This window comes from Setaria viridis, chromosome 5 (assembly GCF_005286985.2).
Source record: "Setaria viridis chromosome 5, Setaria_viridis_v4.0, whole genome shotgun sequence".
In the NCBI taxonomy this organism is placed as follows: domain Eukaryota; kingdom Viridiplantae; phylum Streptophyta; class Magnoliopsida; order Poales; family Poaceae; genus Setaria; species Setaria viridis.
In genome coordinates, this window is record NC_048267.2 from 10159976 (window position 1) to 10172835 (window position 12860).

The 12860-nt window shown below is 46.0% G+C and overlaps 2 protein-coding genes across 4 annotated transcripts; both read right to left on the bottom strand.

Annotated features, from left to right (window-relative positions):
* Positions 1-1236: 1236 nt before the first annotated feature.
* LOC117855166 (uncharacterized) lies at positions 1237-6889 on the bottom strand. Of its 2 annotated transcripts, XM_034737457.2 has the most exons (4): positions 6472-6889; positions 5307-5450; positions 4597-4874; positions 1237-3337 (listed from the first exon to the last, which is right to left on the bottom strand). In XM_034737457.2, the coding sequence occupies exons 1-4, from the start codon at positions 6740-6742 to the stop codon at positions 1553-1555; spliced, it is 2478 nt and encodes an 825-aa protein (XP_034593348.1). In that variant the 5' UTR covers positions 6743-6889; the 3' UTR covers positions 1237-1552. The 2 variants fall into 2 exon arrangements, with proteins under 2 accessions (XP_034593348.1, XP_034593349.1); XM_034737458.2 differs by lacking the exon at positions 5307-5450 and having other exon boundaries at positions 6472-6888.
* Positions 6890-8715: 1826 nt separating this feature from the next.
* Positions 8716-11684, bottom strand: LOC117855167 (FCS-Like Zinc finger 10). Of its 2 annotated transcripts, none has more exons than XM_034737459.2 (3): positions 11258-11670; positions 10094-10974; positions 8716-9357 (listed from the first exon to the last, which is right to left on the bottom strand). In XM_034737459.2, the coding sequence occupies exons 2-3, from the start codon at positions 10942-10944 to the stop codon at positions 9204-9206; spliced, it is 1005 nt and encodes a 334-aa protein (XP_034593350.1). In that variant the 5' UTR covers positions 10945-10974; positions 11258-11670; the 3' UTR covers positions 8716-9203. The 2 variants fall into 2 exon arrangements, with proteins under 2 accessions (XP_034593350.1, XP_034593351.1); XM_034737460.2 differs by lacking the exon at positions 8716-9357 and adding an exon at positions 9628-9716 and having other exon boundaries at positions 11258-11684.
* Positions 11685-12860: the final 1176 nt, after the last annotated feature.

Genomic DNA, 12860 nt, shown 5'->3' on the forward strand with positions numbered 1-12860 from the left:
ACATTCGATGTGATAGGAATTTTAGGAGCCCTTGAAGCAAAGAAAAGTAGGGCAATACAGGAGGCCAAGGCGAATGGGTTAATTGAGCAAGGAATCCAACCTAACCTGGCAAAGTACGATGTCGTGCCAGCCATTTTTGAAGCCAGGCCAACACGCTTCAGTGTACTTTGGTTGATTTTTCCCATTCAAGCCTAGTCACCACCACTCCCCTCCCACTGTCCCAAAATGCTCTGGCTTGTGAACCATGTCAGAGTCATTGAGCCAATTACAACACCATTGGGGCACCAAATGATTTGGGCCCTCCGGCCCTACCCCTGCACTCCTTTGATATATTTGTCTTACAGCAGCGAGAATATATCGCAGTATGCACACATCAAGAATTATGTTCAATTTCAGCTTTCAGGATTCTTTGTTGAACTTTTACAAGTTGCAGGGGAAACCATTAACATCATAAAAACTTATATACTTGTTGATCTGAAAGTGGGAGGACAATGATTTGTGTTAAAAAGGGACCATACAGCAAAACAAACATGTGCACAATTGAACATGATTCTGCTATGGAGTGGTGCATCCATCTCCAACCCTGGTCCTGCTGGTCCTCATGGTTAATTAAATAGGTAAGAGAACGAATGGCTGATGATGTAATTCTACAAGAAACAGTCATTTATAATCCAATATTCTGAGAATGTGTTGAGACTGAAAACATATTACCTTGTAGCATTGTACGAATCTCCATAAGGTTTACATAACAGCTAAACCAACAAAAAGAGAAGAAGATATGGCATCAAAATCACGTGGGACAAGCAAATATACAATGATCAAATGGAACTACTAAATTGTCAGAATACAATAAAGGGCCGTCAGGTACTTGTAGACTTTTGAGTGTAGGACACCTTGTCTCCTTTAAATCACATGGTTACAGCAGCCGATAATATTATTTTCGATATTTCAACAGTAAGTAAAGACCCAGTGCAGCAAACTATATAGTCATAGACTGGTAAACAATAAATGAATAGCCAACAACTGTGCCAATTTTAGAGAGAGTTAGAAAGAGTGATACCACTACAGCAGATTTCAGAACTTCATCTCCTGGGAACCAAACATGCCTGTTTTCAGCATACCAAAATTGGTTCACTGTAGGTTAAACCAATGTGTACGAAGAGCTAAGTATGTAATAGTATTGTGATTCAAATCAATGACAACAAACAGTTCGTATCCAATGTGGACAAAAGAAAATTGAAATCAAAAATAGTATAGAAATGAGCAATAATATGGTGTATGAAGCACTCAGCATAACTACAGATACTGGAATTCTCCTCCATGATGGCTCTTCAGGAACTCATCTATACACATACAGGCCCTCGGTTTCCCAAAAGCTTGAACAAAATACATCAAGTAACTGAAATACTGCAAAAGGCAAATGTAAAAACACTGGAATAACTATTGATGCTATTTTGCAAAGGATGATGATCTAAAAAATGATGTAATAACAGACTACTAAATAGGACGGCATGGAAAAAAGAAGGGCCTTGCTTGGGCTTCCGACACACACTCATGTCGATGCACCAGCACCACCTTTTCTTCCCCTTACAGTCCTTTTCACAGACTGCGGAGTTCCAGCAACCACTCCACTGGTCTTCTGATTATGATCGTTCACGGCTTGCTCCTTCAGAGTCTCATTAGCCTCTGGTGGTGCTCTTGGTCTGGCAGTTGTTCTTGGCTTCTGAGACCTGTTTGGACTAATCTGCCTCCTTAGGCGCAGTATTTCACCCTTTGCTAATGCCAATTCCTCTTCAAGATGTCTAGACCTCAATTCGAAGCTATCCTTCTCTGCCTGAAGTCTTGTGATCAGATTCTGAGCATCCTCAGTGTTTTCCTGAGCTTCGCTTGTGATTTTCTTTTGTTCAGCTAGAGCCTTGGATAGCATTTCTTTCTCAGCTTCGAGAGTGTCATTCCTAGAATGAGTGCTCTCTAGTTCCTTAGACAGTGACAACGCACTATTGTTCATCTCATCTAGTGACTTTGTTGCCTCATCCAGGTCTGCTTCAAGAGCTTTTCGTGCTTCAGAATCTACCTGCAATTGTTTTGCCAACGCTTCAAGCTCCCTATTTAAGGTTGACACAATTTTCCTTTCCTCAACAAGCTCATGTGTCGTAGACTCCAAATTCTTGTACACATCCAGCAATTCCTTTTTCAAGTTGTCACGAGCTTCAACAGCAGATGCCAGCTCATTAGAGGTGGTTTCAAGTACTTCTTGTCCCTTTTGAACCATTTCCTTTACTGAGGCCAGTTCCTCTGAGAGAGCTTTGGATACTGATTCTGCCTCGCCTAGTTTAATAGTCATACCTGCTTGCATTTCATTGAACTCATCTTGGAGTTCAGAAATCTGCGACACCAGGTCCTGATTCAATTTATTTGCCGCCTCAAGTTCATTGGAAAGTTTGGAAACCTCATTTCTGGAATCCTTTAGAGCCTCTTCAGATGATTGAATTGATTCTTTTAAAGTTTCCATGGCCACAAGCTCGTTCTCTAGCATCACTTTGGTGGCATCTAACTCCTTGTTCAACTCAAGAATTGTTTCATGATCTTTGCTAGAGTCAGTTAACGCAACAGACAGTTTTTCTTCAAGCTGTTTTATCTGATCATCTCTCTCTGATAGAAGCTTGGAATCATGACTTGCTCTTGTCTCTGAAGCGGCCTTCAGGTCTGCATACTCCTGTATTAACTCGCTAATTTTTTTGTCAGCTTCTTCCTTTTCAGAGTTCAATGTTTCAAGTTTAGCATTGAGTGAATCAATCAAAGATATCTTAGAAGCAAGAGCATTCTTAGTTCCATCGAGTTCTTCCTCAAGTTGTTGTATTTTAGAATTTGCAAGCTCAAGGCTACTTTTAGTTTGATTAGTGAAAGCAGACAGCTTTTGGTAGTCTACTTCCTTCGAGGAAAGTGATGCACTGAGTTCCCTGATGTGTTTCTCCTTATCATGGATGTCTTGGCTGAGCAAACTTATTTTTTCCTGCAAAGCATTAATGTCTCCCACCTTTTCTTCCAATTTAGTTTCAAGCGCATCTTTATCATCCCCAACTTGAGTGATACTACTCTCTAATCTCTGTATTTCATCCCTAAGTTCCTCGGCTAGTTTCTTCTCCTTTCTGAATTCTTCACTCAGCGATGTCAAAGCCTTTTTTGCTGAAGCCAATTGATCTGAAAGAGAAGCTTCCTGCTCCTGGAACTTCAAAGATTGCTTCTTTTGTGCTGCTTGCTGCTCCAGTAACCTTTTCTCATAGTTTTCCTTCATCAAAGAAAGTGCTGCCTCATTTTCAGCCAATTTGCTCTCCGTCTGAAGAAAGTAGAACATAAAATATATCAGGCAAATATCTACTTTCTATAGACCAACTTTAGCAAATAAAACAATCAGCATGAAGGTGTCCAAAATAATTTTGGCAGCTTGTTGTATTCATAAGATTTTACAGATGTCTGTTTTCTTGAGAATCATGTTGGAAAATATACTGTTAACCATTAAGTTTTCTATGAATTCTATCCTCTTTAAGATTCCAACCTCACATATTAAATAAAAGCTGAACCTGCAAAAAAATAACATATCATATGCAATGATTTCCCTCAAACACCCATCATTGCAGCAAGGAAAGAAAGTATCCGGTACCTCATAGAGGCATAATTCGAACTTGGAAGGCAACATGGTCAACAAACAGGGGTTAAATATTTTGCCTCAAAGCCTTCTTCAGATTTTGAAAGACACAGCACAACAAACCAAATTTCATTTCACATGGTTCAAGATTTGCATTTACTAACACTATCAAGATTTACGTGTGGATACCTTTAGGCAGAATAGCAGCACGTGCGCACAAAACTTTCATTATATGTGTACATGTCTAATTGGTGTAAAATTATCCTTTACTTCTTTCTTGACTAAGGCTATCAAAATATACAATGGAGAGCTTTGAAATGGTATCAAATGTTGGAAACCACACAAAATTGAGATACGTAGAGACTTACAAAACTAAAGAAACTAGACATGTGTAACCCAAAAAAATCACCTCATGAAAGCATAATACCCATAACACAACGACCAATGTTGACAAAATGGCAATATCGAGATCAAAAGAGTTTGGGAAATGCAGTGTCAAACTTCTTGAATTTATTAATAGTACATATGTATTAATTTAGTGGCTCAACTTCAGATCTGTATATTTTGCTATAAAAATGATGTGCACATTGCACAGGACATACTGCTTATATTTCCTAAATACAAAAGGATACTGAAGAGAACTTTCAAAGAGCCAAATAAAAAGAAAAGGCACTCAAGAATATGAAGCAGATGCAGATAAAGTAACAAATAAAATACTATTACATATGACACTAACAATATAAAAGTTTGATAAAGAAAATGCCAGCCATTTACAGCATACTGGACTTACTGAAAATATATGCAAAACGGTGACTATTTGAGGATAAGATCATGTGCTGGTTTGGACAAATGGTGCATGCTGACTGTCATTTAGGCTATACGAAATTAAGAATAAACACATCTGAACAAAAAAAACAAATACACTAACTGCAGGTTTGTAGATGATTTACAGAGGAGATGATCGATTGCAGGGCCTTTTTTTCTTGTAGAGAAGTGCCATACAGCCCACCAAGAACACCAGAGGCAGCAACTGCAACTGTATTCAAAAAGCCAAGCAGCGGATTCCCTGGAGGTTGTTCTTCAACAGATTGTAAGGATGATTGAGGCTGACGAGCTTCAGTGGTAGTGGTTTCAACCTGAGTTCCTTCAAGTTGAGGGTTGTCAGGCTTTAGAATACCCTTTGTCACTTCAGATTGAGGGTCACCAAGCTTTGAGACATCCTTTGTCTCTACAGACAAAAGCAATTATCATCAACTCATCTATGTTTGTGAAGCGACCACGCAGGCATAAATAGATCTTCAATGACATGGAAAACTTCATTACAAATGTGCATAAAATGTGTCCATTCACTAATGTAGTAATGCACATATGTCAACAAGGCAGCACCGCCAACTTAGTTAAGTCAAAACAATCCCATCTCAAAGCAAAAATGCATTAGTGATCGCAATGCCAGTTTACAAGAATACAACATATCCAGATGGTCAGTTCAGCCCATTCGTGTGGTCACAAGCAATCAATAGAACTGTGCAAGTATGGCAAAAAATGTCTATATGAGATAACAAATCCAAAAGACACGTGTTACGGCAGTTTTCAAAAGATTTTTGTGGTAGTGATAACTCCTACTTTCACACAAACTACTCATATAAGAGGAAGTTCTAACCATCAAACTTATCCTCAGGTCTACAGATGATGGAATTACGTCCAATCTTGAAAGTTTTGTAGCAATTCTCAGCTTCATGATTTACCCTTGGGGTATCAATCCCCTTTCTTCTAATAAATTCTTCGGATAATGACATCCCATAAACTGCGGGAAAGTGAGAAAAGGCAGCATCTGATCATATGCTGTAAAAAAGCTGAAAATTGCTAGGAACATTAACGTGGATGATGTACACTACTCCAATTCTAAATTTCTTTTTTCCATCAGAATGTTAGGGTCCAAGGAGAACACTAGTTCAAGACTCCACGTTTATGTTTTATGAATTTTCCGAGACATCTGTGGTCAAAAAACATAAAGGACTAGGGGGGCTTAACATCAAATTAAGAAGTTGCAGCACATGGAGCATGGACTATTAGGAACCATTTGCAAACTTACTAGAATTAGATTCTGCAGCACAGAAAATAACATTGCCTGAAACAATTCATTTGCAGTTAATTAAAGGATCTATTCCATCTAAGAGCATAGCAACTTTATGCGCACAAACCTCTAATGCACAAAATCTACTCTACAATTTTGATAGGGTGCAGTGCTATTTACAAGGGGGTCTGAGTGTTTAGACGTGTAAAATCTGACATTAAGTTAGGTGTATTAAAAGTTTGAATTTCTGCAGAAGCAAACTCAACTGTGGGTGCAGTTTTACTACCTAGTAATTCCTTTTTCACCTGTGCATGCCCTGCTCCAAAAAGGAAAATCGTGCATGCACCTAACATCAAAAAGTTGCTTACAGAGTAGAGGCATTCAATACCCCGCGTCCCCTAAACTCTTCCACCCATTGTTTGAACAACAGTTGCAGATTCTCATTTTAGTCAGCATGTGCACATTGGAGCCAAACCTGAACAGTTCATGCATCCCTACAAGGCTACACTGCAGCATTATAGTAATGTCCTCTACAGAAACCCAACGTATCGTCTGATGTGTTCATATACTTCAGAACAATTTACATTTATCAACCTCAATCGGTAGAATTGCATACCGATTTCAGTGCCAAACACTGCTCCACATTCCACAACGTAAGATAGGACCAGGAGTCCAGGACCCAAGCTACGACGGACAATTGGGCGCGAAACGGAAATTCTACACAAACCGTCGCAGGGATAACGGCACTAACCAGTCGTGGTCGCGGTCGCGGTCGCGGCCGCGGCTTCACGGAGGCGGAGGAGTGGTACGGCGGAGGCGCCGAGGAGCACCACCCGCCGCGCCAGCACGTACGCGTCCGCCGCCGAAGTAGACGGGCCGCCATCGGGCGTCGAGGCGGACGACGCGACGAAGAAGGCCGCGCCTCGCCGCGCGCGGCTGCGGCGGCAGGCGGCGCCGCCGAAGGAGGAGGAGGGGTACTGGAAGGCGAGTGGCGGCGACGGCGACAGGAGAAGGTAGCCCATCCAGCGCCTTGACGAACCCTAGCTACCTCACGGCGCCGGCCTCCCGCGTGCTAGCGGGTTTGAAGTTTTGGGGGGAGGCAGTGGAAGGAAGCGGCTGTGGCGGTGAAGGGCGGATTAGGAGTCAGCCATCTCGGAGACGGAGGTGAAAGCGCACGAGGGAGAAAGCGAGATAGGTGGTGGGAGGAGGACAATTTTTGAGAGGTAATTGACTCTTCTACCCCTTGCTTTTAGTGCTCGCACGAATCTTGAGGTAGTACGGTGGGGGTGATTTGGGGTGTTTGTGAGTGGGTAGCCATCTGCCCCGGGCGTAAAGAAGGAAGGGGACAGGTCCGACGAGCAGGCTGATCCGGAGTGTGAGTATGGGATTCCGCCACGTGGCGGGAGGGCCCCGGCCCACTAGTGCCATTGGAGAGTTTCCTAGTTAGGCCTGCGGTTGCCTCTGTTGGGCCTTGCTACATTCGGTTCTAACTTTTCAAATGGACAAGCTACACAAACAACGGGCGGTTTGACGCCATCATAAAAGGAAAACTCACATGTTAACATAAAAAAACGAAAGAGGTACAATCCGAATATAAAATGGTTCTGCTACATATTTAAACGTTTGAAAAATTTGCAATCCTTTTGTTGATGATATTGATTAGTTAAGATCGTCGGAACCACTACTGCCACACGAGCATGCTTGGTTCGAAACCACGCCGAACCATCGATTGCGTCGCACCGGTTCCAGTAGCTTTTCACACCACTATTGTGGTATCGATTTTTGGCGTCCCAGCTTAAGCGCCACCGCAAAGTGCGACGTTGCAAAACCATGGCTAGAGCCAAGCATACCCAAAATCAGGTCGCCACACCGTCCGTAACCTGTTGACTGAGATCGCGATGAAAGTTGACGTCGCCTATATACAATCCTAAAATCTAGAAGATATTTGGGGTGTTGGTGTGTATTCCCAGTATATCACAGCGTAAGGATCTGTTTGGTTTGTAGCCTAAGACGGATCACAGCGCAATCGTATTCGTGGGAGGACCATCTTACATATGCCTGCGTGCAAACATCCAATTGGAACAGCTTTGGCGTCAAATTTGTCCGATCCTACTATCTCTTCGTTGCGCGATGGAAATGCGCTGCAAAAGATTCAATTCTTTTTAGAAAGAAAAACAGCTTCCGGCTGAAAAAACGTCACCCGCATGGCCGCACCGCATCTGCGCGCGCATCACCATTCACCAAACGACGCCGATGCAGTGACGATGACGACCCCGCCCGTGGTTTGCCTGCCGAGGAGCAGGCGAATCCAACGGCACCTGCCGCCCAAATAAAAGACGCGGACGCTGCTCCGAGCGCAGCAGCGTCATAAAAGGCGGCGAGGTATGGGCGGCTCTGAATTCAATACGAGCCCGGGCCTTGCCTCCCGAACGCAGCAAGCGCCTGCTCTGTTCTGCCAGGCTCATTTGTGGCAGTACTGGAAATTTGTGGAAAAACAGGGGATCAGCAGAGCCCATTTGTGGAAAAACAGGGGAGGGTTTGGATCCACCCACCTGAATGCCATTGCTGCCACTGCAATCATCGGACCGGATCTCTCGTGGATTTCAGCGACGCTTCTTCCTTCTTTCTCAAGGGGTTTCTTCATTCCGGGAGAAATTTGGCCTGCGTCATTGCCCTTGCCAGTACTGGAAATTTGATCTTCAATTCTAACAGAAGCTTTTTGTTTCAAAAAAATCTAACAGAAGCTTACTCAGCTTGATTTTCAGGACGGATTCAGTGATAAACTTGGTAAACTTCTGAACCCCATAGTTAAGTACTGTGAGGCTGTTGTTTTCACGGTTTCAAGTTTTTAACCCATCAGTTTGGCCTAGGCAAAAGATGCCTTCGAACCCAAATCTTGAAATCTCTCAGTGGTTTGACACCATCGTCACATGTCCTCTCGGTTTCTTTCAGTTTTCAGTACCACCGCTGCACAAAGTAAAAGAGCAATGGAAAATGACTCAAAGCAGCTCAATGTCATTATCTCAGAGAGGCAGTAGTGTGGCAATGCGATGCGCAGACACAGTCACTGCTGCTGCGAGTAGGAGGAAAGCGAAGAAGAAAAGCGAGCAAGAAAAAGGGGATGAGATGGGGGCACACTGGCCGGCCAGCCAAGCAGCCTTTGGGATCAAAACTACAGTGGCAGGCAGGCGACCTCTCTCTATCTCTTCCCCTCTCCTCTTTCTGAAAAAGCCCAGATCCCTGCAGGTTTCCAGGACGAGCGGCGATGACCCACCATGAGCGCACCGTTTCTTCAGTTTGCTGAATAAAAAACAACAAGCTGATGATGACGATGACGGCGACGTCCACCGCTGATGGATCGTCGTTGGCGATCGTCTGAACCCTTTGCAACGGCAAGGGAGGAGGAAAAAAAGGCGGGCGCGTTCGTCGCCGTCGCCGCGGCGGCGAGACGGCGCGGTGGGTTTTGGTGGGGGTCCGTCGAGGTCACGTCGCGACGACCATGCCGGCCATGAAGATGTCCTCGTGGATGGAGGAGCAGGACGAGCGAGGGGAGATGCTCGCCGTGTTGTTCTCGGCTTCCTCTTCGAGCTGGATCTCTTGGTCCCGGCAATTGGCGCTGCAGAAGGCCTTCTCGCCACTGCAAGGGCACACGGCAAAGATTGTTCAGTGTCGCCATTTCTTTCTGAATTCTGGTGCCGAGGACAATTATTCACATAACTTATGTGTTCAGTTAATCATCGTTGTAGTAGTTTGCAACCATCTCCAATCAAAAGAAATGGAATCTAGTGGCATTCACCATGTTGTTCAACTCAATTTAATATTCCATTTATGTACTTCCAAAAAGATAATAATATTTTTTTCTTCTCCCAAAAGAATTAACAGTGATGTTATATGAACAGTGCAGAAAGTCGACCAGTGCAGTTGTTTATTTCATTCAGATAAGCGTGCATTCTGCAAGATATCTCTTTTTAAGGGGGTGTTTGGCTCCATTCAGCCCTGTGACATCAAATATTTAGATACTAATTAGAAGTATTAAACATAATCTAATTATAAAACTAATTACACAGATGGAGACTAATTCGTGAGACGAATCTATTAAGCCTAATTAGTCCATGATTTGATAATGTGGTGCTACAGTAATCATTTACTAATGATGAATTAATTAGGCTGAGTAGATTCGTCTCGCGGATTAGTCAGGGGTTCTGCAATTAGTTTTATAATTAAGTTCATGGTTAGTTCTTCTCGTTAGCATCGGAACATCCGATCCAATGTGACTTTAGCCTCTGCTATCAAACAACCCCTACCCCCCAAATGATGCAACTGATGGAAAAATATAACCATCGTAAAACAAGATGGTGATCGCATCGACGTACCGGTAAATGTAGATGTCATTGCCTTCCAGCTTCTTCTTGCAAGTGAAGCAGGTGCTCAGGAAGTCGTCGGCTGCCGGGGCAGCACCGGCGGCGCACTTGACCACGAAGTAGCACCCGGCGGCTCCTTCCTCCACCTCCATGGCGGCCTCGTCGGAGTCCCCAACCGTGTGGGGCTCCAAGATGCAGTCGCCGAAGATGTGCGTCGTCTTCGGGTTCGGGCCGCGCGCGATGATGCGGGTGTAGTCCTCCGACTGCTCGATCTCGCTCGCCGAGACCGAGCCGATGAAGCCACGGGTCCCGGCGGCGATCGACGCCGGCAGCGATCCGGGCCCCGGGAGCTTGCCGAGATCGAACGAGTGCCGCTTGCCATTGCTGAGTTGAGCGCCATCCGACTGAGTGGCCTCGGGACCAGACTTCAGATCCCCGTGGTGGAACCTGCTGCACGGCACCGACATGCCGGCGGCGGCCGCGGTGTCCGGGGCGGGGCAAGACATCGTCTTGCCGAGCTCCGGCGGCGAATAACCGCCGCCGCCGCCGCCGCAGTCCTTGGGCAGGGAGCTGTACGATTTGAGCCGCAGGCGCGGGCTGAGCAGGCAGTTGGTGGCGTCGCCGGCGAGGGCGTCCACGAGGCCCGGCGCGCCCCAGGTCCTCGGCGAGCGCGGCGACCGGAGCAGCAGCGCCTTGGGGTCGAGCGGCGACGTCGGGCTCCTCGAGGACTCGCCGTCGGACGGGCGCTTGGCGGCGAACCCGACGAAGAGCCGCGGGACGGCGAAGAGCGCGGCGCCGGCGCGGGGCCTGGCCTCCCCGCCGGAGGAGTCCGGGGCCGGGTCGGACACCATCCTCCGCAGCATCGCCGGCCGCCGCGGAACCCAACCAACCTCCTGAAACCGGGATCAAGAAGAGGCAAAAGATCACAAATCCACCCCGTCCAACGAATCCGCAGAACGTTCCTGCATCTCGCCGCCGGCGCCGTCTAAGATCGCACTGCCCTCGTCAACAACTACTACCAAAAGGAAACCTCCCGTTCTCGAGGAGCACGACGCACGCATCGATCGGATGAACAACTGACTCGCCCAACTCGTGAGCTAGGAAATAAGGCGAGGGAAAGGGGAAGCAAGCAGAGCAATGCGAGCACGAGCAGACCCGGCACCAGCTCACCCTTACCTTTCTCTGTTTCGCCTTTAGCAATGCAATCAGTCTTGCTCCTCCTCGCTCTGCCTTACTCTCTCCCACCTCACCCACTCCGCAATGGCGCTGTGCGAGGGGCGAAGAACAGAGGGGAAGGGGAAGAAGCGAAAGGAGCCGAGGAGCTTGTGAGTACTGGGCAGTGAGGACTGAGGAGAGAGGAGAGGAGGGAACACGGTGGCAGTAAAATCACACTGTCCTGCTCCTACTTGTACGTCTGATACCTCCTCCTCCTCTCTCTCTCCTCTCTCTGTCCCTTTGCAAGCATCAAAATCAGAGACGCAGAGGAGAGAGAGTCTTGCGAAATACACCACCACCCGCACCTTCGCCTGCCATTCATGGATGTCAGAGAAAGGGAGGCAGATGTAACATTTTAACTGTGCTGCCCTCCACTGTACGCGTAGAAATACGGCCTGGCGCGTACAGTACGGTGTGCGAGCTCCCCCAGCTTTATCGTCATCGACGAGACCTACTCCTCCTGGGTGGGCCCACGCCGGTACAGTATGGTACAGTCGTTGTATATACTGCTCTAAGATACCGTAGCTTTGCTTTCGACACTGTCTGGCCCTGGCCTGTCATTTCAATTTCATGCCGGTGTAGTGGTGCTGTACTCCTACTAGTAGTCTAGTACAAAAGAAATACTATTTTCTCGTTTTTTTGCTAGGAGAAAAGAAGCACGGATTTTATTTTTGGAGATCAGAAGCACCAATATTTCTGCCAAGTCTGGTAGTAAAAGAAGACACGGGCACATGATTTTTCCAATTTTTGTAGGGGATAAATATTAGATCCATGGACGCCACGCCAAGCTAAAAAATGTACCGCTTGAATTTGGAATACAAAGTTCAGGAAGGCCCTCCGTTGGTTCTTAGAAAAATCAAAACGACTTGCAATTTAGAATGAAGGAGGGTTCTTAGAAAAATCAAAACGACTTGCAATTTAGAATGAAGGAAGTAAAAAAAGAATATTAGATCCATTGAACCTGGGCGTTCTTTTGTCCATCGTTTGAATTTGTGCCCACGTTCATTTCATGCTGTTTACACTACCTGAGAGGATGAGACGCAGATGACCTGAACGGAGATCATCTCGCTTCCAAGAACGTGCTAGAAACAGAAAACTCAAAGGTGAGCGAGCGAGAGTAATGGGAGTAGGTTCTACCACCTGTCGATGAACCTGGACACTTTTCCAGACACAAAACTCCCCCTACCCATCAGGCCATCACTCCGGATTGCTTCTGCCGAAGCCTGAAACCCCTCAAAATACATGAGGATGCATTCAACCTGTCCATCGTCAGCTCTCAGCTCATCATCCCTATCAAACCACTTCGGCAAAAATCGTTCAAGCTTTTATTAATTGGCGTAATCACTGCCTCGCACATGAGCGGTTGGAGAGAGGGGGCAGGAGAATAAATCCGCATCAAGAGCCAATCAGCCACCGTACCTACTCCTAATACGCGATGCATTGGGGATGCACAATCATTGGACTTTTAGGGCTCACCCCCCCTCTTCCAGTCTTTCTCTTCTTTCCTTGCCACTGCTGAACAATGAATGGCAATGCCGCAAGCTGCAAAAAGAGAAAATCACTG

What these genes read in the sequence shown, in the direction of transcription:
- LOC117855167 (XM_034737459.2), bottom strand. Translation starts at nt 10,944, where the DNA reads ATGCTGCGGAGGATGGTGTCCGACCCGGCCCCGGACTCCTCCGGCGGG. An exon ending in AATGACATCTACATTTACCG is followed by an intron (nt 9,358 to 10,093) that starts GTACGTCGATGC and finishes GTGCCCTTGCAG; the next exon opens with TGGCGAGAAGGCCTTCTGCA.
- LOC117855166 (XM_034737457.2), bottom strand. Translation starts at nt 6,742, where the DNA reads ATGGGCTACCTTCTCCTGTCGCCGTCGCCGCCACTCGCCTTCCAGTAC. An exon ending in CGCGACCGCGACCACGACTG is followed by an intron (nt 5,451 to 6,471) that starts GTTAGTGCCGTT and finishes ACTTTCCCGCAG; the next exon opens with TTTATGGGATGTCATTATCC. An exon ending in ACCTGAGGATAAGTTTGATG is followed by an intron (nt 4,875 to 5,306) that starts GTTAGAACTTCC and finishes TTTTGTCTGTAG; the next exon opens with AGACAAAGGATGTCTCAAAG.